This window comes from Heterodontus francisci, chromosome 32, assembly GCF_036365525.1.
Source record: "Heterodontus francisci isolate sHetFra1 chromosome 32, sHetFra1.hap1, whole genome shotgun sequence".
Lineage (NCBI taxonomy): Eukaryota > Metazoa > Chordata > Chondrichthyes > Heterodontiformes > Heterodontidae > Heterodontus > Heterodontus francisci.
The window spans coordinates 25933499-25958068 of NC_090402.1; the positions used below are offsets into that span (position 1 = coordinate 25933499).

General features: G+C 39.2%; 1 protein-coding gene across 3 annotated transcripts in view; it reads right to left on the minus strand.

Moving 5' to 3' along the window:
- LOC137347434 (LIM/homeobox protein Lhx2-like) overlaps positions 1–18455 on the minus strand; it is a 28216-nt gene extending 9761 nt beyond the window's left edge. For all 3 annotated transcript variants that reach the window (XM_068011881.1, XM_068011880.1, XM_068011879.1), the window contains exons 1-3: positions 18324–18455; positions 16540–16742; positions 13555–13913 (exon numbers count right to left, since the gene is read on the minus strand). In XM_068011881.1, the coding sequence (XP_067867982.1) occupies positions 13555–13913; positions 16540–16742; positions 18324–18440 (679 nt within the window). In that variant the 5' untranslated portion in view covers positions 18441–18455. The remainder of the gene's footprint in view (positions 1–13554; positions 13914–16539; positions 16743–18323) is intronic.
- Between the last annotated feature and the right edge of the window lie 6115 nt (positions 18456–24570).

The window sequence follows — 24570 nt, forward strand, 5'->3', positions numbered from 1 at the left end:
GGCTCTGATGTTGGGCTGGCCCACAGGTAGATCCAGAAGTGGTGGGCAGGGGGGTAGTGGGGTGCGGAGGAGGGCAGGGGGGCACGGGGCGGCAAAGGAAGGTGTAAGTGAGGGGCCAGCTCAGGCTGGCCCGTGGGTGGGGAGAAGTTGGAAGCAAAGTTGGAGGGAGGGCAAGTCTGGAGCTCTCCAGGTACTTCTGGCTCCACACATATGCAACTTTGTAAACGTTTTATGCCCATTTCTTGCATAATCTTGAGCAGTCCCTTTCAGGATTGCTTGTTAGGTCACTTAAGACCTGGTACAGCTAAGTAAACCTTGCATGGCGCAAGTTCTGCACATTTTTAAGCAGAAGCTTGCATTGCAATCCTATGACTGGTGTTTAGGACCCTAATTTTCATAAGCAAGGTGCCTAATGTCTATTTCAGGTGAATACCCGACACACCTAAAAAGGGAGGTTGTCACCCAAATTTTGTATACCCAGCCACCGTATTAGGCCTGAGAAACAAGTGAAAGTAAATTGAACTTCTCCAAGTGTCAGTAGGATATCCAATCTCAAGGAACAGAACCATTCTCACCCATTATGCTGATTTGTTAATTTAACAATGTGCGTGCATGGTAGAATTACAATATATTACACAGGTTAATCACCTTATCAGATCAGGTGAGAATAAAATTAATTAATTTGTTCTAAAATTTTCTAATGATAATACATATTATGTTTCAGTCTGCTGGATCTTATATTTTTATCAAGTTAGAGCTTGATCCGAATATTGTCCCATCAAACTACAGACAGGAAGCATTATTTCCTTATTAGTGGTCGCAACATTGCAATATGGCTTTTTTAATTTCCTCCAAAGGTGTATTCACAATTCTCCTCTTCAACATTAGAATAAAGTAAGGAGGTATTATTTATAAAATGTTAAAAGTACAAGAATCAGTGATTTTGATCTCTACATTTATTTTAAACCCTACTTCTGTGGATACTCAAAATCCATATTACCGTAAAAATAATATGCTCCCCCCACCAAAAGAAATCTAGTGCCTTCTTTTTCAGATCTCATTGCAACGAGCTGGTTTCAAAAGCCCACGCTTCCATAAACATATCAGAGTTATGCACCTTCAGGAACTCCACTATAGTATTTCTGTGCAATCATGTCCAAAAATTTAAAGAATGGAAGTATTTTACTTCATTTGGGATACGCAGTTAATACTGGGATGATTAACATTAAGTAATTAACTTTACTTTCTGAAGAATGACTGCAATTGAGTACAGAGACAAAATCTATCTGATATCTGTGATTGAATTTAGCCCAACTGTAGACCTGATGACTGAAGCATCACGGAAATACATAAATGTATTTAAGATTGTTAATAAATCTTAGTAAAATCAGAAACATTTTTTAAACACAGAAGTCAATATTTTGCTCTAACCAGTTCTTTAGGAACACAAACTGGCATATAGATAACAGTGACAGAATAAATATCAGACAGCAGGAATGAAAAGAACTACTTATAAAACATGTCTTTTTTCAGATTCCCAACTGCTCCCCAGCTGAGAGAGAAGGCCCCTGCTTCCAAGATTTTGCCAATGCCACTCTGTTACAAGGGAGCATTCAACAATGATTTGCCATTCCATTTTCCCTACTCTTCCTCACTCCTGGCAGTAGTGTCTCTGTTCAATATGTCCTCCTAATGTAATAAGGGATTACAATGGGAGGTATACACTTTCATTCATTGTAACATCGAATGTGATAGCTTCAATTAAAGGAGTGCTGTCTTCATCACCAACATATCATTGGACGTACCTTTTGTTTAAGGATAGAAAAGAGCATCATTTTCATCATAACTAGATGAGGTGTTTCAAGATTTTACATCATGAAACTGTGTATTTGTTCATAAACCAAAGAAAAAAGTTTGCTAAGCATTTTTCATGGAGTGGCTTCCCCTTTAATATTGTCATAGAGATCTGTGAAGATAAAGAGATCATTTCAAAATTGGCAAGAATGGCAGCTCAACATTCCTGGATATAGAGTTTTCAGGCGGGATAGAGAGGGGGATAAAAAAAAGGAGGGGGTGTGGCATTATAGGTTAAGGAAGCAATAACAACTTTGAGGAGGGATGACATGCTAAATGAATCATCAAGTGAGGCCATATGGATGGAGATCAGAAATAAAAAAAGGGTGAGGTTAGGTTACGCTACTAGGAGTTAACCATAGACCCCCAAATAGTGAGAGGGAGATAGAGAAACAAATATGTAGGCAAATTTCTGGGTGTAAAAGCTATAGGGCAATAATAGTTGGGGATTTCAACCACCTTAATATCAACTGGGATATAAACAGTGTAAAGGGCACAGAGGGCACAAAATTCTTGAACTGCATTCAAGAGAACTTTTTTAGCCAGCACGTAACAAGCCCAACGAGAGAGGTGGCAATTCTGGATTTAGTCTTCGGTAATGAAGTTGGGGCATGTAGATGAAGTAGCAGTGGGTGACCATTTTGGAGATAGCGATCATAATATAGTTAGTTTTAGCATAATCTTGGAACAGGACAAAGATAAGACAGGAGTTAAAGTTCTAAATTGGGCGAAGGCAAATTTTACGAAACTGAGAGGCAATCTGGTGATAGTGCACTGGATACAGCTACTGGGAGGAAAATGAGTGGCAAACCAGTGGGAGGCAAGATTCTACAGGCACAGTGAAGGCATGACCCCAGAAAGATAAAGGGTGGTACGGCCAAATCTAGAGCCCCCTGGTTATCTAGAGACTTACAGGGTATGTTGAAGCAGAAAAAGAAAGCTTATGACAATCACAAAAAACTTAATACTTTAGAAAGCCTAGAGGAGTATAGAAAGTGCAGGGGTGAAGTAAAAAAGGAAATTAGATAAGCACAGAGAGGACATGAAAAAATATTGGCAGGTAAAATCAAGGAAAACCCTAAGATGTTTTATCAGTACATTAAGAGCAAGAGAATAACTAAGGAAAGGGTATGGTCTATCAGAGATGTACAAGGGAACTTGCACGTGGATGCAGATAATGAGTTTTTAAATTCTGGCTTCACAAAGGAGAGGGATGATGCAGACATTGTAGTAAAGGAGGAGGCGTGTGAAATATTAGATACGACGAGCATAATGAGAGAGGAAGTATGAGAGGGTGTGACATCCTTGAAAGTGGATAAATCGCCAGGGCCGGATGGATTGCATCCCAGGTTGTTAAAGGAAGCCAGGGAGGAAATAGTGGATGCACTCAGGATCATCTTCAAATCCTCACTGGATATGGGCGAGGTGCCAGAGGATTGGAGGTCTGCGAACACTGTCCCATTGTTTAAAAAGGGTGCGAGGGATAGGCCAAATAACTATAGGCTGGTCAGTCTGACCGCGGTGGTAGGTAAATTATTAGAATCAATTCTGAGGGACAGGATAAACTGCCACATAGAAAGGCAGGAACAGGGATAGTCAGCATGGATTTGTTAAGGGAAGGTCATGTCTTACTAACTTAATTTGAATTTTTGAAGAAGTAACAAGGAGGATTGATGAGGGTAGTGCAGTGGATGTGGTCTACATGGATTTTACTAAGACATTTGACAAGGTCCTGCATGGCAGACTTATCAGTAAAATGAAAGCCCACGGGATACAGGGGAATGTGGCAGGTTGGATCCAAAATTGGCTCAGTGACAGGGAACAAAGGGTAGTAGTGGATGGATGTTTTTGCGAATTGAAAGCTGTTTCCAGCAGCATTCCATGAGACTCAGTGTTAGGTCCCTTGCTGTTTGTGATATATATTAATGACTTGGACTAAAATGTGAGAGGCATGATTGGGAAATTTGCTGATGACACAAAAATTGGTCATGTAGTTGATCGTGAAGAGGATGGCTGTAGACTCCAGAATGATATCAATGGTTTGGTTGAGTGGGCAGAAAAGTGGCAAATGGAATTCAGTCCAGAGAAATGTGACGTAATGCACTCGGGCAGGGCAAATAAAGTGAGGGAATATACAATAAACTGGAGGATATTGAGAAGGGTAGAAGAAGTGAGAGACCTTGGAGTGCATGTCCACAGGTCCCTAAAGGTGGCAGGACAGGTAGATAAAGTGGTGAAGCAGGCAAATGGAATGCTTTCCCTTATTGGCCGACAAAAGCAGGGATGTAATGCTGAAACTGTCTAAAACGCTGGTTCGGCCACAGTTGGTGTATTGCATACAGTTCTGGTCGCCACAATACATAAGGACATAGTTGCTCCGGAGAGAGTGCAGAGGAGATTTACAAGAATGTTGCCAGGGCTTGAAAGTTGCAGCTATGAAGAAAGATTGGATAGGCTAGGACTGTTTTCCTTAGAACAGAGGAGGCTGAGGGGTGACTTAATTGAGGTGTACAAAATTATGAGGGGCCTAGATAGAGTAGACTGGAAGGACCAGTTTCCCATAGCAGAGAGGTCAATTACCAAGGGGCACAGATTTAAGGTGATTGCTCGAAGAATTAGAGGGGACATGAGGAAATACTTTTTCATCCAGAGGGTGGTGGGTGTCTGGAATTCACTGCCAGGAATGGTGATGGAGGCAGAAACCCTCAATTCTTTTAAAAGGTACCTGGACATGCGCCTGAAGTGCTGTAACCTATAAGGCTATGGACCAGGTGCTGGAAGGTGGAATTAGATTGGGCGGCTAGTTTTTTTTTCCGGCCGCCAAGGACACAAAGGGCTGAATGGCCTCCTTCTGTGCTGTACTTTTTCTATGGTTCTATGGTTCTAAAATGCAAAAGGAACTATTAAAATGATTATATTTCATTTCAACTTATTAAGAACTCCATAGGTGCAAATCATAGGTTTAGTGGTAGCATTTTTGCCTCTGAGTTAGAAGGTGCTGGGTTCAAACCCCACTCCTGACACCTCTTGTGGGCGGAGACCAGAGCTCAGACCCTGAATTATGTGTTAAAATCCAGTGGGAAAGACAGTTGATGTTTGTGGGAGCCCATACAACTCTCCTGCTGTATAGGACTAACCACACTCTTGGCTGATATAAAATTACAACCAGAAAAGGAGCATCCATATCATGGCCTGTCAGGCTGCTAATCAGCCTGCAAGTCATTCCACTACTTCACACTATTCTCCAAGGGAGAAGTGTGAAGATGTGAAAACAACAACAAAGCCTCCATTACTTGACAATGTATCCATCAATTTTGACTATTTATTAAATGCCAACATTTTTGCAGATTCCAATTTTTTTTAACAGCGGTTGATATTTTGACATCAAAAGCTTTCAGTAATCTACAACTCAGACATAAAGACCTTACAGTGTATGAGGAACCAAGACAATGAGAACACGAGGTTTTACGTTCTTTCCCTTTATTCTATTCCAAATGGTGAAAACGTAAACAAATGATATTTCATAAAAATGCATAAACTATGAATTTAATTTTCCTTTAAATTATAATTCTGCATAAGACCACTTGCTACAGTTTCCAGATGTCAAAACTTAATCAGATGACAATACTAACATTACTTTCTAAAGAACGACTGCAATTAATTAAGGGGGTACAGAGAGAAAATCTATCTGATGTCTGTGATTGAATTTAGCTGAACCGCAGACCTTTCGACTGAAACATCATAGAAATATATAAATGTATTTAAGATTGTTAATAAATGGTAATAAATTATTTTTAAACAGAGAGGTCAACAATATTTTGCTGTAACCAGTTCTTCAGGAACATAAACTGGACAAATAGCTAACAGTGACATGATAAATATCAGATAGTGGGAATGAAAAGAACTCATAAAAACAGGTTTTTTAAATTCCCAAAACTGTTGCCCACTGCTCCCCAGCTAAGAGAGAAGTCAGGCCATCTGCTCCCAAGATTTTGCCAATGTCACTCTAGTACATGTAAACAATGACATGCCGATTTGTTTTTCTTACTCTTCTCTACTCCCCACAGTAATGCCTCTGTTCAATATCTCCTCTCAAAGTCATACCTGAGATTAGAAAGGTGCCACATTCCATCACTACCATACAGTGCCATGAAGCAGCAAAGGACTGCACACCCCAGTTTTGTAAGTTGAATTATTGAATACATTTTGCTAAAACATGCTTGTTTTCTTATTTTAATATCACCAAGTGTTAATGGAAATTCCATAATTTTATGAGTTTCTCCTGTGTTAACAGAAAATTTGTAAAATGAGTAAAAGGTATTTGCCTCATGTTTATATAGGCACATTTAATATCTGTATATTTGTGTTAAAAGAAAATACTTAGCAATAATTATATAAAATAATCATAGTCATCTGGCACCCTTAATGGATTTCAGCTCTCATACCACATGTCTTTTGGTCTAAAATGTCCAGTAAAGGCTCCAATCTGTAATCTTTTAGCTCTCAGATACATATTTTTGAAGCCTTAAATCCTCAAATCGCAGCCTCCTTGGAGCCTTCCTGTCCAGCAGAATTTGAATGCCTTCTAATCCTGTGCAGACAATGATATATTTTAGGCAACATTGTTCTGTTTTAACTGTTACACAGATTTCCAAATTAAAGCTCACTATGCAACAGTTTGTATCCACTGTCTCAAAGCCTTCTTTCAATTCCCATGCAAAATAGTATTGATTAAGATTCACACTATTTCAAAAGTAGATGTGATGCAAGGTAGGGAATTAATTGTTCAAGAGGCTGAACACTTGTCCAATATTGCAAAATATCATCAGAAAGAGGAGATTGTGGAGTTATTTGATACATGTGTTTCAAAGTTTACAGATGGAACAGAATAGATGGAAACAAATGGCTTTTGGTAGTTGAGGTGTCTAGAACAGGCAGACATAGATATGAGATTACATGGAAGAGATTTAGATAATGGGCAAGAGAACTTGTCTACACAAAGCTGTAAGGCTGTAGAATGCACTATTGCAGTTGGTGACTGAATCAGAGATCATGTCGACATTTAATAGGTTAGGTAGATGGTTGAATGAAAGAATGATAAAGGGATATGGGAACAAGCTTGGCACACAGGATTAGAACTACTGCTGGTGTGGAGGATAAACACCAACATGGACTAGTTGACTGAATGGCCCATTTCCCTGTTGCAATTTTATATAAATTTGCAATCTAGTACAAATTGTTGCTAAACTTTTTGTTCTTTATCACTTAAAGCAAATAAAACACAACAATAAAAATATATTAGATGCTACTGGGTTAAGCAATTCCTTCCCATGTTGCAAGTTCAGGCTTACTCTGAAATCAGTGCAAATTTCCTGACTTTTGAAGTGAAAGAAGAACATTTCTTGAAGTTCCATCGTCATATTTTCCCCAGTGTATCGTTAGGAACTAAGGAAAGCAACTACTGAAATATCATTCCGGTTATGTTTTTGCTTGGCATTTAGTTTCAGCACGTCACAGTTTACATAGTCATAACACTGGTCTTCACTTTTCACCCTTGTGTTCCTGCCAATCAGAACCAGAAACCAGAGGCAAAAATTAAAGTCAATGAAACGAATACATAAGCCAGACCTTTCTGAAAGTGACCTCTGCTACAATATTGCGAATTTCTTTACAGTAAAAAGTGGTCAGATTCCTGATTCCGAGGTATAACATGAAAATAAGTATTGTGCTGTTTTTAAGAGTATATTACCCTCTGGTGAATACTCTTTTATCCATGTTCTCCCCTGGCAAATTGCCTATACAGCAAAGCATCACCTGCTTGCAGGCTGCCGCCACCAGTCTTGCTCCAGTGATCATGTGATAACCATGGTGACACTGCTTTCAATTTATTGCCCTAATACAGATGAGCGCTCAAATTTGCACCCCTACAGTCTGCGGGAATGCTCTCTGATGTTTCAGTGTCCGGTGATATTTTGGCAATCTGGGACGCTGCAGCTTTAACTGTGACTCATCCGAAGTGGTGTACATATTACCTAATTCACAATTGCTGGCGTAATAAAAGCAAAATACTGCGAATGCTGGAAATCTGAAATCAAAACAGTTCTGATGAAAGGTCACAGACCTGAAATGTTAACTGTGTTTGTCTCTCCATAGATGCTGCCAGACCTGCTGAGTATTTCCAGCACTTTCTGTTTTTATTTCACAATTGCTGACAATCGTTTCTGAGTCACGTGCAATGGCAAGCAATGACATGATTCAAAACGATTACATCATTGGACAAGGCAAGGAGATACAAACATGCCCCAAGGATGGGCTTCTTGCACTTAGGAAGACGTTAAATGGCACAGTGCTGAAGAATGTTCGTAAGGAGAAGTAATGCACTTTATATTTGCTACTCACGGTGCAATTACCCTATTAATAATTAGCTGATAAAGGTTAGTATTGGCATTACATTATTTCAGATATGAAAAGATAACTAACCAATTGTTTTCATACTTCTCAAAGTTCAGCAGCATTAACTTTTCCTTACATTATATATATTTTTAGGTTAGCTAATGTAAAAGAGATCAATGTTCAGAACAAATGCCAAGATGGTCAAAAGTTTAAAATGTTCTAGCATCTGATATTACTGTTAACAGCTACTCACAAAGCCACAAAATGTGGTGTTTCCTTCTTGTATTTATTTCCTGGTATTCAAAAAGTCCAAAAGAAATTATGTTTTTATACACTGAGAAGTTTTCAGGCAAGTCTAATCCCAAACACAGCTACAAACAATCAGCTCTGATCGAAACTCCCAGGAAGAGAGGACGGCAATTTATATATTTGCCGTTATATGAATTTTGATGTTGTAATTCCAGATTGCAATATTTACCCCATAACACTGAATGGCAGGCTGTTATTTGAGCAGCTCCCTGACTGTAATGCAAGACTGGCAGCAGGAATACGAGAAAAGCCTCAAGGGGGAGACAGTGTTCCGGGGTCGGTGGCCGCTTTCATAATTCCTGCCCTGCTTTAACTAACTTTTCATTAGGATCATCAATGAAGGAAAAAATAGACTATGGCAATTGAGATATACCGACAAAATAAAACAAAATTAAATTCCCTTTGTACAATTAATAAACGCTCAGTATCAGATTCTCACGACCCCACTTTGGGTAATTGCTCTACATTTGATGTGCCTTAGTATAAAACTAGTTGCTGTTCAATTATCGATCGAGCATTTAAAAATTAACCACGGTTCACCACATAATGATCCTGCAATTTACAGCCTGCTGTTAAAAAGCAAGTGGAGGTGTTTGGACCGCTGTGATCAGGGGGTTTCCTTTCAATTAGAAAAGTTCAAAGGGTTAAGAGCTCCCGAACTCAACTAACAACGCTGAATTATGGGAATCTGGTTACACTAATCAACGATTTATTTTTGTATTATTGACTACATCATACCATCAGCCATTATACAATTACATTTCCAAAATTATAGAACATACCAGGATATTTATTAGTTTTAACCGTTTTATTGCTACTGCATTTCCTATCAAACAACTGGCAGGAATACTACAACTTCAAATTGCTAAACTTTAGAATATCCCAACTGTCATCCTCAATATTACATTAAAGCTTTTGCAACTATTGTTTACATTTTTCGAAACTTGGGTTTACGTTCAAAACTCGTTTTGCATTGATCTGGCGCCGCAATGTTATAACAGTTAAAAAGCAATAGTTATGGCACATGACGAGGTTTTAGACTTTGCGAGTCTAAATGGGATGAAATTCGTTTAATATGAGCATCTAATCAGTGCAATGTCAAGCGGAAATATAAATCCAACAAATTAAAATTGGGAATAAAGTGACGGGTTTTTTTTAAACAGGGAAACACGTTGTGATGCAACCAAATTCCGGGAATTTGTGCGAAAGTATTTAACAACAAGGGCGAACTTAATGTGGGTAAATATTTAACAGATTTGTGGGGGGGAGAGAACAGTCCATGAGAAATGCACTTTTCCCTTTCCCCAAAATCTGTTCCTCCACTTCAGATCAGTTTCCTTCAATTAAAATCAACTAACCGGTGTTAGCTCTGAACTGGGGCTTTAGGGAATAGAGATAAATAAATCAGTCATAAGTAACGAGAAAAATGCGAACAGAGTACAAGGGCTTTAAAGGCCGGTGGAAACTGACACTAATGTCATCAACTGCAAATGTAATTTAAACTTTTCGGGCCATTTCGTTGGAATCAGTAATCGTTTTGATACACATTTCATGTTGGCTGCCAAGTCCAAAAATCCCATCTATTTGGTGAATATTAAACACATTTGGTGTAGGCCTGTGAGGAAATTAGCCTAATTGGACTTGTTTGTCTTTATCTGTTCGAAATCTTTGCTGGAACTGCTTTTCTCCCTGTGTTATATCGAACAACTAGTGGCTTTTCTCTTGCAGAATTGTAATATTCGGTTTTGTGTGCACCAACAAGGTGTTTAGTGCTGGAAATATGTAATTATTAGGCAATAGGCTTTAATTAGCATAATTGAAGCCTGTTACTGGGAAGAAGTGAATTAGGTAATGAGTTAAGTATGAATATATTGACAAGTTTATAGAAAAACCACGAAACTAATTTTACAGGGCATATTTACAAACCAATACACGAAGAGTTTTGCAAAAACGTGTCGTCAAATGTGAGTACCAGAAACAGGCGTTTTTTTTCAATTGGGGGAAGGATTTAAGGAGCTAATAATTACATGTAGTGGTTTCGGGAAGTCGTGAATACGTATGGTGACTCCAAACTCTGCTACATGCTTAGCTCATTCACTGCAAAATAAATTGTCTGCGTGTCGAATGCAGGGAATTGCGGGGAAATAGGAATATATGTGCCATGTGTATTACTTGATGCAAAAGATTCTTCATGAATTTCGCAATGTACAGACTGGTGGAAAAAAGATTAACGATGATTGTGGATTTTTAATAGTTCATGAAATGAATGCATACGCGTTCCCGAACACTCATCTTTGCCCAATTGTAGCTGTTGAAAGTGTTTAAGTGCGCAGTCCCAGCTTTCAGCGCATACTCGACACAAAAGAAGTATTTGCTAAATAATTGGTTATGGAATTTAGAATACATTAATTATAATTCCGTGAAATCTTAAGCAGCTGAGTCCAGATTTGCTAAAGGGTGACGTTTTGGTGACGCTATCTTAATGATAAGAGATCTTATCAGAGATGATCTTCAAACATTGCAATGGAGTTCTAGCCAATCTGATGCTCTTTATGAATCCGTCTTTTTTTTATTTGCTGGGAATCCGCTGAGGGATTTGTAGTTTTGTACAGGTGTTCAGTTCTGAACTAACAGCTTGTTCCTCGAGGTTTTGCCCATTGATTTACTGACCCACAAACACTGTAGGCCTCCCGGAAAGCCGCCAGAAAATACAACCCCCACCCCTCACCGTCCCCACTGATGGGCAAAAAATGAAAGAATAAAAGAAGAACCTTGGCAAAGGAGGCGTTTGAAGTTCCGGCATCCATCTAAGCTGTTTTCCACTTGTCAGCCTCCATCTTCGTCTAAAGTCTGCTAAGTCCTGCCAGACTCACCCATCCCCCCTCATCCCCCACCTCCCCCCCCCCATCCTCCCTCATCCCTCCCCCCCCCCCATATCCCCCCAATCCCCATCCCCCCTCCCCGCCTCAGTCCCAACCCTCTAAAGACTAAAGCTTAACGTGGTAAAAGTCTCAAGTAAACTGCTAGACTCTTTGATGGGGAATTCGCAGCGTTTAGAGCAAATAAAGGTTCCAATGGAATTATTGCAGGGATTTCCATTAAATCGGGGCGCTTTCTGTACATGTTATAATGCATTATTAATTATTATGTCTAAGCAGAAACTACGTTATTTTTCATTTCCATTGAGTACAAAGACTTTTGCTAAATATAATTTAACCCACTAATTCCTGTAAACTTCAGAATTATGCAAGACTGGGAGATATTCCCGTTCAGAATGCCATTAAAGGAAACTGAACTTGAAATGCTCCATTCTGATCAGTTTTGGAACCTAGTACAAAATATGAATGAAATACCTTAGGATTTACTAGCCACAAACCCATTTTTCAATGCTTCTAAGGAGCGCTGTGTGCTGGTGGAACAGTTAATTATTGGGGCAGAGAATAAGAGGGAGTAGGAAGTGCTCCCATTGTAAAGCTCCCAAAAAAGAGTCAATCAAAAGGTCAGCCTTTTCTGTTAGACCGTCCTGTCCGCCACTAGTTCCCAGGATTTAAGACATAAATTTAATCCTAAATAAAGATACACCAGAGCCGCCTACATCTTTGCCTTCTTTACCAAAAAGTGTAAACCGCCTCAAATGCACTTTCCTTCTATTAAAAGTGCCACTAAACCAAATACATCAACCACTCCGGTCCGATCCGAACTCCCTTCAGTTTTGGAGATGTATTTATTTTTGTGTACAAACCCCTTTTCTATCACTTATATCTTTAACTCCTCATCTTCAACAATGCTCTGAAGCAATTGAGAATCAAAGTTACACAGTTTGCGGGAGAGAGATGCCGAGGGGTTTAATTCAGGCAACATTTTCACAAGTTTCTGCCACTCGTATTAAAATAGTCAGTGGCAGAAACATTTCAGACCGCTACAGAAATGTTTTTCAAAAGCCGCTTTCACCACTGAGGAAAAACATGCCCTGTAACATTCCGCACGCATGGTGCTGGGTCGGTTTTGCTTATTAGGAATATTTTTTTTAAATGAACTCGGAGCAATGTTACCCTCTACGACGAAACGACTTCCTCACCTGTTATTTAAAAGCGAATATCGCGCATGAAGCCCAATCATTAAAATCAACAATTCACATCAACCTTTTCCAACAGTTCCTTCTCACTCAGAGATTGAAGGGGACAGTAAGAAAGTGAGGCATTGTAATCGGTTCAACATCATTCTTGCACAGCAATACTTGTTTGTGAATCGGCTCCTTTCACAAATAAGTTCGCCCCGTTTTGTTTTTAGCATTAGTTTTGAAGCTGGCACTTTTCATGTGACACAAACAATGTGCATTCCCAAGGCGCTCTTCGCCTACAGCAAGACCTCTGAAGGCATAAAATTAACATGTTTGGTTTACTGGAGAGTTCCAGCCTAAACTGGGAAAGTGTTTCTTTAAGAATAATGACATGTAAAAATGTCTCAGTAAACAAGACCTGAAAAGATGTTGCTGAAAGTTGGAGGATAGGAAACCTAAGAGAGAAAACCCGCAATTGGAAGCTCTGTTCCAAAGCTTCATTGGGACGACGCCAGCGGGTTCCAGATGGCAAAGAGACAGTGACTCTGTTGTTGGAATAGGAACACTAGATTTTACAATGGCCAAAGACACCATTCTCTGCTTACATTTGTCATTAATTCCAAGCCACGAACCGTGGGTTCAAGCACAGGAGTTAGTGACTGGATTATTAACCACTGTTTATTAGTGGATACATCACAATTACAACAACGTGTTAGCGAATTAAAGCAACATTGTGCCCCATCGAAAGTTGATGTTACTGCATGGTATTCTGAAAAGGTTCTATCTCCAGGGTGTTTGCTATTAACAGTAATTGTTTTGTTATGAACTAGGCAGGCCAAAACTTACAAACAGCAACTAGTTCCATCACCAGGAGCCTCTATAACCAACCCATCCTTCATCGTGTTAGTTGTGCTTGGTGAAAGTTTAGGAAGTCCTACCTGCGTTGTATGCTGTTAGGTCCGCCGCGGGTCCTGGGCTCTTTCTCTTGCGGGGCCGTCCTTTCTGCACAGTGCCCATCCCGTTATAAAATGGCAGCCCCAGGGCAGCGCCACTCTTGGAGCCCACGTCCGTGTGATTGAAGTGAGCCTGGAATTCTCCCTGAATCAGAGTCTCGAAGTGAATCCTGCAGTATACCAGGCTGTCCTTCATGCCAAAGTGATCCCCGGTTGCCAGCATTTTGTTGCAAGTTGTACATGTGAAACAGTTCAAGTGATAGACCAAGTCTCTTGCTCTCATCACCATTTCTGATGCTGAGATCCCGAGGTGACATCTGGCGCATCTCTGCACGGAGAATCTCCTGCGGGAGGGGGAAAGGGCCAAAACTACCATTAAAACATTTTGGGTACCTTTTGTAAAATCGGTTAAAGTCTTATATGCTTTTCGGGTCGCTATGAATGTTCTGTCGCTGTGTATAACAATATCATAAACAGGTTCTTTTCGAATACATTTAGGATGTCGCTGTACACAACAATCCGAGCAATTCCTCCCCCATCCCCACTCCTCCAACACAGGTTTCCCATATAGCAAAGCCCAACACTAACATCATCGATTTTTGGTCAATAAAGACAGTTACGATCAGCGATGGTGTGGAGTTTGCCAGTTTTTAATTACACTTGTCATATATTAACAGAATGAATTGAGGTCCTTTTGGTGGACACGATTTTCATAATGTGTTTGCATTTAATAGTCCGTCTAAAATGACATTTTTAAAAAATCATTCATAATTGTGGTTGGGTTTATAATTTCATCCTGATCTGGTGAAGTTTTGACTGTCCTTAGGTAAGATCGTCACTGTCGGTGCTAAATATGGTTGAAACCGGCTTCACTGTGGCGTCTGAATAAGAACGTGTCTTATTATGTCATACTTGTTATAAGCATTTATTATTTAAAACATCTAATTATTATTGTAACGCAATTCCACGCAGAAAGACATTTAGTGCGTTTTACAACCAGTCGTTATTTCGATAATGAGTTGCTCCTATATAGAGTTCAAAGTTGAAGCACTTGGTGGGGCCCACTGGGAAAATAACTTTTAGTTTAAAGAACAGATTACACCGCCTGAACCTTTTAAATACACTGTAGTTCCACTTTCATGAACTATTCAAACACTGACGAAGCAAGATATTTAGTTTTATTTTAATCAAGACAATTAGAAATCCAAGATATAAAAATGTACCTATGGAAAACTCCGATATCTGCATAATAACCCACAAACATTAACTCTTCCTGTTAAAGATTGTGATAATTTAATGGCATTACTGTTATTAGCTTTCATTGCACTCACTATTTTTAGCTTAAAAATAAACATTAGTTCCGTGATTCCTTTCTATTTTCCATAAAATGTATAAACATTGTGCATGTATTCTGTTTCATGTAACATAATTCTGTGTGTGCTGTAAAAGAACATGCGTGCTGAAATAAACACCAGGGTTTTAATTTGGCGAGTTGCTTTTTTAAATTACGTGGCGCGGTCCTTTAATTAGAAGATCATGCATAAAACATTACGCTCGGTGCAAACCCTCATCATTAAAAAATTAACTATTTAAATGAACTATGTAAATAAAGGCGTATTCTGCAGAATTGTCACACGAGACAACCTGACTGTTAGAAATCTCGATGAAATAGTCCTGATCTTTAGATATGTCTATTATCAGCATCATCTTACTCTAACACTTCACTTAATTCGCGCTGGATGTGGATTTTGACAATTAGGTGATCTTTTTTCCATATTTTCATCCATCGACTCATGCGTGTCCCTACTTTTGAAAGGTCCTGGCTTCGCACTATTCGCCTATTAATGCGGGAGCATCGAGTATTTCATTGCGTTACAATAAAAATACAGAAATAATTTTTAAATACAGTAATGGACAACAGCAACTCGTGCTGAACTCCTCCGTGTATGATCTGCCCCCGGGTTAGAGGGGTTTATTTGCTCTCCGCTCGTACCTAATATCAATAGCTAGAAAAGCTAGAGCGTGAATCGTTCAAGCACAAAAACAGCGCAGGTCGCTCCGCATTCGCCACAAGTTAAATTCAGACAACAGTTAGCTAATATCTCAGAGTCCATTTAATTCCATAAAACAGCCCCAATACAATTAAACTAGCTAACCGCAGATTGGTTCCTGCTTTTCACCTGCTAAAGTTGCTGCATTTCTTTCATTGTCGGCCCAATGCATTGAGAATGTTTTCTGTGTTCTACCAGGTTATTCTGATAGACTTTTCCCTACTGGATGCTGTTCTTTCGATTGCATTTAACTGCACGAATCATAGTTGCTGGCATTAAATCTTATCTAACACAATTAAGCATAATGAGAATATTAACAGAAGCTTCCTTTTGTTGTTTCTATTGTACTCTGCTTTCGACCTGTTAAGTGTCAATGTTTTGATTTTTAGATATGTTCTTTGTGCCTCCAGTAGCTAGTTACAAGCAACTTCGACCTTGCATAAAACAATTTAATTGGGTGCTTGTATTAACTATTGAGTCATTTCTATCATAGATAATCCTCTCACTTTGCTTTGCCGCTATACTCCAGAGCATTGTGATATGACTGTAGTAAATACATCTTAAACCTTGATATCTCATTGCATAAAACATTTAAAGAAAAGACCCGGTAGAAATTATTCCAGCCCATTTCGTCATCTGAAATGCTCCCACTTTGCTTCGGCTTCAATAGGTAACATATGGTATCTATTCTGAAGTATTCTTGTGAAAAAATCTTTAATTCACGCACATGGGTTCAGAATAAGGATGGCAGTAATGTTTAACGTTACTTATGGGTGTATCAGGCCAAGTCTCACGATTCCACTTAATTATTGTAAAATTCGATTATCCTGCCTTGCTTACTGCATACAAAGTATTGGGCCTCTGTTTTGCTGCAGGTTGTAGTTGACATTTTGAATGTGTTTTTAACATGTCTAGGTACCTGTAGTAATCCTCTTTGCAATAGATGCTGCCATCCTTAGCGAAGCAGGTCAGTTCGGATTCCAGGGCCAGTTTACATTCACAGCACTTGAGGCAGCGCATGTGCCACTGTTTGTCCACAGCCAGAAGATAATAGCGGTCTGAGATCTTCCCCCCACAGCCTGCACACAGAGCCGGTCTCTCGCTACTAATGGACGGCATAGTCTGCAAAAACACCAGCAGGATATACCCCATCAGCACCGACTTTGCAACGTACCAGAGATAGGGTTACAGCTTATCATCTAGGGAAAGAGCTAACACCATCTATTAAATCAACCATGTAGCAGATAATTTTTCAAAGGGGTATAATGCATTGGTTATGTCGCCTGCTTGGTGGAGTAAATTCCACAGCAACATTTTAAAATGGTTTGCAAATGATAGAATAAACAGCATAAAAAAAGTTTCAGGGTATGTTTTAAGCGAAACTGTTCTGTTCAGTATAAAGTTGCTGATTAACTAAATGGTTGATATATTCAATTCATCATAATTGCAAATAATCATTTCATTCTCTCACTTCTCCGCATGGTAATAATTATACATTTATTACTAGTGCCGGTCCTTGATATACGATTAACTTCAAATTCTCACACACGTTCAAACGAACAACAGCACAACTAAGGTCTACCTGCTCCGTCTCACACAAAGACCCTTGCTTACATCAATCACCAAAACTGCAGTTTAAAACATCTCATCAGCACTGAAGTGCAGAACATTCCTGCTACCAATTCCACTTTATGGAATGGACACGTTTATTTTACATATATGGATCGCTATTCCTTTCCCAAACTATTAATCATATGCTCTTGTAATAACTGTCACATTTAAAGTCGCTATTTTATGACATGTGCTATTATTTATGATACAGGCCTTTCCTGAGCTGTAGTCATCCTGAAGTCTAAGCAACTTACTGAACCAACTCACTACGGACAATTCCTTGTCATCTAGACGGCAGCGGTATGAAATAACCCTGCCCAAATACAATGCACATACTTGATTTGACTTTAACAAATCCTGTGAAATGCTTTACATTAAATTCGATCGATTTAGTTGTCAAATATGTTCTATTCAACTTCCTTCAAATAGATTCAATTGATATATTTTACGAAATTAAACCAGACCACCTTCTATTTCACCTCAGTCGAAAACCCGAATATAAGCAACATATATTCAGATAAAATATCTTAGCTCACCGTGTTTTGATTTTATTCAGTTATTCCATCTTATCATCTACGAAATCTGAACTGGTTTTAATCACTGCTTCAATTTGAAAATAAAACTTCATCAAATTTAATGGAAACACCGAATCGTATTGCCTTTGAATTTTTATTTATTTTTTGTTTTGTGAGAGCAATTTTTTAAAACGTCCCTTTAGATTCCAAAGTGGTTGGATCTGTTCGTAGGCAGAGTTTGTAAAGACTCGTTAGAATTCTCTAAAGTTGCTGGATCCCCAAGTACATCTTCATTTAAAATCTGATTAATTTTAATGCCTAATTAAATCATACAAATCTGATAAATACTCCAGATGATATCGGTAAGACTCGAGCACTGATTCCTGATTATTCCGTTTTAATATTAGACATTTTGGTATATTGCAGTAATATGCTCTCAATTATACAGATACTTAACAAATGAATAAAAATACAGAACTTACTTCGTGAAGCGTAGATGCATAAAATGATTTTAAATAACAACTGCCCAATCGCAGCGCAGTCCTCTATAGATTTTTTTAAAAGCTCTGTTGCCTACCGTTTCTCTCTCCCCCATGTCTACCCCCGAGCTGATGGCTGGCTCGTTCTTGGATCGTCTTTCCATCTCCTCCATAACTCCCTGCATTTCACCCCCCGAGATTCCGTGGAAAAGCATCGCTGACTGACGGAAATTACACGTGTCTTGTTCAGATTTCGAACCCAGAACTTCCATAAGACGCAGACCTAGCCCATGCATTTAGCCACAGTTCTCTAAATCTTCCCTTCAGTTTAAAAAAGCGAGGTGAAACCACAGGTTCGGTCTTAAAAAGAGGAAGAAGATTTTTAAAAATCACGTCACTTGGAACCGTTTTTTTTGGGGGGGTGGGGAGAAAGCCCGCTCTCTTTAAACAGCTCCCATCAAGATGTGTTGTCGCTAGCTGATCACATAAAAAATACAGGATTTTTGTAATGTCTGATCTCGATGCAAAAAGCTGCAGACTTGAAGGCTTGTTGTTTTTAGTAAGTTACTCTTCTGCAAAGCAAAGCCTTGTGTGAGTAATTGGGGAGGAGGAGTTCGTTCTGCATTTAGTGTAATCCTTTAACGCCAGTGACTTGCAAAGCTTTTTCTTTCTCTCTTTGATTGACAGCTCCGTGCAGCGCGGTCTCCGCGCCTTTTCTATCGGGACGCGTACGTCGCCGCCCGCCCCCCCGCGTGTCTATTGGCTGTCTCGACGTCACCTCCTTCCTATTATAGCAACGCGTGCTGAGGGCTTTTGCTTTTAAAGGGAAACTGCTAAGATGCCATGGAAAAAAAAACATTTTGAGAGTTCAACATTTTTACAGATTTAAAGGCGCAGTGCTGTAATTAATTAGTCTCATTGTTATCCTTTAAATCAATCTCAAACATACTACACGCGTTCGGGTCATTGCAGTAATGACCCTGCATAAATCGACTTACTGGATAGCTACTTTGGCAAAGATACATTTAACTACTATAAAATTTCAGGCAGTGATGTATAACAAACAGAAAAGAGAATAAGTGTTTGTAGAGACTTCATGAGCTGTGGAATCATGTTATTTACAGCAGTCAAATCGATTGCACAGAACAGGACATTTGCTGACAGTGTGTGGAACAGAACTGGGATTTACAATTTTCAATTATCGATTATCAATTGCTTTATATTGGATTAGAATGGCACAATTTGTGGATTCAACTGGATGTGACAAATAAAGGCAGGTGTATCCGTTACTCAACGTCTCTTTACAAAAGCCTCTATAACTCTAGAATCGTATTTTCAATAACTCTCTTTCAAAAGATGATACATTAGTCAGGTAGAAGATCCATAATATCGTTGTAGTTTATTCCACCGACTTAACACGCATATCCTATAGTCTTTGCAAATTATAGTCATCACCAAAACGGGATATGCCTCTTGTACGATATGAAACATATTCATATTGCAATTTTTGGCCACAGTGGCAAATTTAAGAACCGTGAGGAGGATAGCGATAGGCTTCAAGAGGACATGGGTTGGTGGAATGTGCGGACACGTGGCAGATAAAATTTAATGCAGAGAAGTGTGAAGTGATACATTTTGGTAGGAAGAATGAGGAGAGGCGATATAATCTAAAGCGTACAATTCTAAAGCTGGTGCAGGAACAGAAAGACCTAGGGTATATGCGCACAAATAGTTGAAGGTGTGGTGGGGCAGATTGAAAAAGGCACGTGGGGTCCTCGGCTTTATAAATAGAGGCATAGAGTTAAAAGCGAGGAGGTCATTATGAATCTGCATACAAAACTGGTTCAACCTCTACTGGAGTTTTGCATCCAATTCTGCATACCACACTTTAGGAAGGATGTGAAGGTTTTAAGTGAGGGTGCAGAACAGGTTTACAGAATGGTTCCAGGGATGAGAGACTTCAGTTAGGAGGATAGATTGGAGAAGCTGGGGTTGTTCTCCTTAAAGAAGAGATGGTTGTGAGGAGATTTGATAGAGATGCTTAAAATCGTGCGGGGTCTGCACAGAGTAGATAGGGGAAAAACTGTTCCCGTTGGTGGATGCATGAAGAACCAAAGGACACCAGAGGAGGTAACAGCGACATGAGGAAAAACTTTTTTACGCAGCTAGAGGTTAGGATCTGGAATGCAATGCCTGAGAGTAGGGTGGAGGCAAATTCAATCGAGGATTTCATAAAGGAATTGAATAAGTACTGGAAGAGAAAAAAAAATGCTGAGCTACAGGGAAAGGGCGGGGGAGTGGGACTAACAGAGTTGCTCTTGCAAAGAACCGGCACGGACACGACGGGCTGAATGGCCTCCTATGCTGTAACCATTCTGTGAATCTCTGAAAATACGGCCAGTGTCGTTTGCTATTGGTTAAGGACGACATTGCTGAACTGATTGCTAGTATCCAAAGTAAAACAAACGGCACGAAACCGTTTAAAACCCAACGGGAAGACTTTATACCAAAGCCGCCCCAACATACAAACCAGTTTCATTTTGTGGATTGGTGCAGTTTTGTTGACAGTTTAAACTCTATAGATGGCAGCAATTTAAATACCAGACTACTTGAATGTTTCTTTCTAGATTTGTCTTTACGAAGGTCTTCTTGACAACTCTAGCCCATACTAAAAACGATTTAGTTCAGGTTAAATGGTCAGATATGTAAATGCTTCGACAGAAACTATGTAATCTGACTACTAACGGCATGCTCTACTATGCGACATATTAATTAAACATAATTAATTGGTTGTTATGTACTTGTAAGACATTTACTGGCGAATCCAATGGATATCGTGCGATTCCTTTTTCAAAAAGCAAAGAAATTCAGATTCAGTTGTGAAGCTCCACGAATCGGTAACTGTTAAGTTTCTAACTAATGGAATACTTTACAAAACGTTGCTGAAGATATGTTTTACCCCATTGGTGTCAACGTCGGCAGGCTCACATGCAATTCTCGGCCGTAGAAGACACCCAAGAGAGATATCAACTTTTAGGTGGCGGCTTGTCTTGCAAATAAAATTTAATGGATTGTGAGAAATGTTTGAATGACCGGGTGGTGTTTGTGTGCCTTGTATTGTTCAAGTCAGTCGTTTGGGTTCATAGAATGAAGAAAACAAACTAGACTAACTGCATGACTACATGTTATATATATATATATATAATATCTGCAAGTATTAGAGAAGGAGAACGAGGTCATGGGGATGGGAAGAGGATTTTTTAAAGTAGGGGGAATTATTGTCCAATTAGAGCTCTCTACGGATTGTGGTGAAGCTACAGTTGGCACCAAGGACGAGTTGGTTGTAACGGGAGATCTGTGACTAATAACACTGGATACATAAATACATACAAATACCACTTCATAGCAAACACTAGGTACATATATTCTGTGAGTGAGAGAAACAGACAAGAGAGAAAATGTGTCTGTGTGATCGTATTTTAATATTGACCAATGTACAACATCATGGTGCATGAGACAGAGCATAATCTAATAAAGTACACAAAGCATGCGGTATTTAGAGCACACCGTGCAGTGATTATTCAAGACCTTTCTGTGCATTTTGCTTCATCGCAGAACGAGTTAAAGTGGCAGTACTTGATCAGTCGTTGTATAAAACCTTTAAAACAAATCCGTTGCCCGTATACAACAGGGTCTCATTCTAATTACAATAGCTTGCTGACAGCCTCTGAATTGGTAGTCGTTTCCTGTTTCTGAGGACAAAACCAGGGGACAGCTTGAGAATATCGATAATTCTGAAGATTATGATTCTCTGTGCAATTGGAAAGCAGTTCGTAGATTAACGAATTGAATTGTTGCATCTAAAGCTTAGCTGTATAGAAACTGTGTGTGTGTGTATGTGTGTGTGTGTCACTGGTGGGGCCCACATATTGCGAACTTAACATGCAAATACCTGTAGTGCACAGCAGTTATCGTCTATGGACCGAATATAAATGCACAGACTTTGTCATTTAACAAATTATTTATAAAAGTTGTTAGAGTATGTTTGAATAATCCAGAGATAAACGGTTTGGTGCATTACTTTTCTACTTACACATGTATGCGCTGGAAACCTCCATTTCTAATAATAAGTGAAAGTTTATTCCCATTTTGTGACAAAGAGCGCTGGTGTGTGCCTGTCGGGTAGAGTTGAATACGTTGGAGAGGTAATCTGAGGCAAATGAATGTGCTGTACTTTGTGCAGATGAGAGTCCTTTCTGCAGCTTCATCTCCCTTCTACCCAGTGGGTATGCAGTACATCCTGGACTAGCTATCATTTTTAGACTCTCAGTTGAAATAATTTTCTTTGAAGTATACAGTAATTATAATTTTAAAGCGTCAAATAGTATATGAACATATATGTTCATACGGTATTTTCCCACAACAATCAACATTTTGCACCCTACGGTAACTGAAAAATGAGTCAAACGTTGGCCGGATGCCATGTTATCATTAAATCCCCAATACGTGGATCCCAGGCGTGACGCCTGAACTTTCCTTTTTTTCGCATTGTAATTAAAATAATTCCTATCGGAATATTCACACGACATGTATTGCAAATATAGTTGTTAGCGTCAACCTTTAAACATAACGCACGGTGGGTGTTGGGAACCTTGTCTGACATAGACTACAACCAGATCGCCTTAGAAAACAGAAATAATCATGTTAGTCCAGGGAACAGAGCATGCCCAATCAGAACAAGATTAAACTTGGAAATCAAGGCTTTCTGTGGTGATTACAAAGAAGCCGGGGGCCATACTGGATACAGATGTAATTCAAACAAAAGCTAAAGTGAAACCAGCGCCAGATCTAATCCACAGAGTCAAACACATATACTGTATGTGTGCATTTATCCTGCAAATCGTATTTGTCCACGGTTCTGCCTCTGTCAATTTGCAAGGTCATGGTTACATGGAATGCACGTGTATAGACAGGCCTTGCCAGTGTTTCTGTAGTCATTTAATCCAAAGCGCTAACTGTGGGTGGGGATTCTCACTGCATCCCAAATGAGGTGTTATAAGTTTAATATTTTTAATTTTCTAGCATTAGAAGTATGATCTGCATTCACTTCTGCCCTATGTATTCGCGTAAGGATGGAACAGATTTAAATTAGATATGGTCCGGTAGATAAAAATAACAATTGAAATGTATTCATTAAGTTGATGTGTTGGGCTGTTCTCGAAGTAAAGCAGGAATGTGTGTGTTCGTAATTTATGTTGATGGTATAGATTCTGTCTGCAGGTTGGATTTCCTGCGCCGGGTAAAAGGTGACAGGTGAACAAATCGTAGGCCTGGAGCTGATAGAAACAGCCTCTCTATGTAAACGTCACCATCTCCAGTACCATCTGCTGTCAGCCGGGCTACCACACTAACACACAAAGGTACCAGTTTTCAGCCAGCAACCGTGACTAACTCCTAACAATAGAATTCAAATCGCAGACTGCTTAATCCACGGGATCGAGGTTTGCACCAGATAACTGACAGGTTGTAGATTAGTTACAATTATCTAGCAAATCTCTTGATATTAATAGGTGACATAACTATCACTATATTCCTCCCTACTTAAATGATTTTATCTGAATAGAAAATGCAAGTACTTAATTTGATATAAATTGAACTGTGAATTAAAACCTGTAATTGCTCTAGGCGCCTAATATATTGCTTGATGTTAGTTTTGTATCTTCATACACTGTGATTGACAAGCTGTAATTAATCATCATTATTGCTTTCGTAACTATGGGTTTATTTTGAAACGCTCATCAGTAATTTTCTCGCGTACAATAATAAGCGTTTTATATTTCGTGCGCTTTTTTTCTAAATGAAAAGATAGAATAATAGATTAAACAATAAATAATATGCTTACACGAGCAATTTAATGGTGTATTGATGGCAGATTTTGATGACTGGAAACCCTTGTGAATAATACTTAGGTTTGTTGCTCTGTCTAATTCCCTCTTCCTACGTATAGGTTAGTTAAGCTCAGTTGCATTTCATTTTGCTAACATGCACTTTTTTTTCCTGTGGAAAAAGCTATTCATAATTACCGGTAATGGAAAGTTGAAGTGAATGTGTATGTTTGAATTTAAATACACAGGGGGAGAGAGGAAGGGAATGTTAAGACTGATTGGCAGAAGTAGTACAAGATTTCACTCCAGTGTGTACCATCACAAAACATGTTTATCGACTAAACGGCTAAACTTTAACCAGGTGATAACGTTGCTGAAACATCCTAAAGCACTTCGGTGTTCACACTTTTAATTTCTAACAATAATCGAAGTGGGGAGGGAGGACTCGAAATGATTTTCT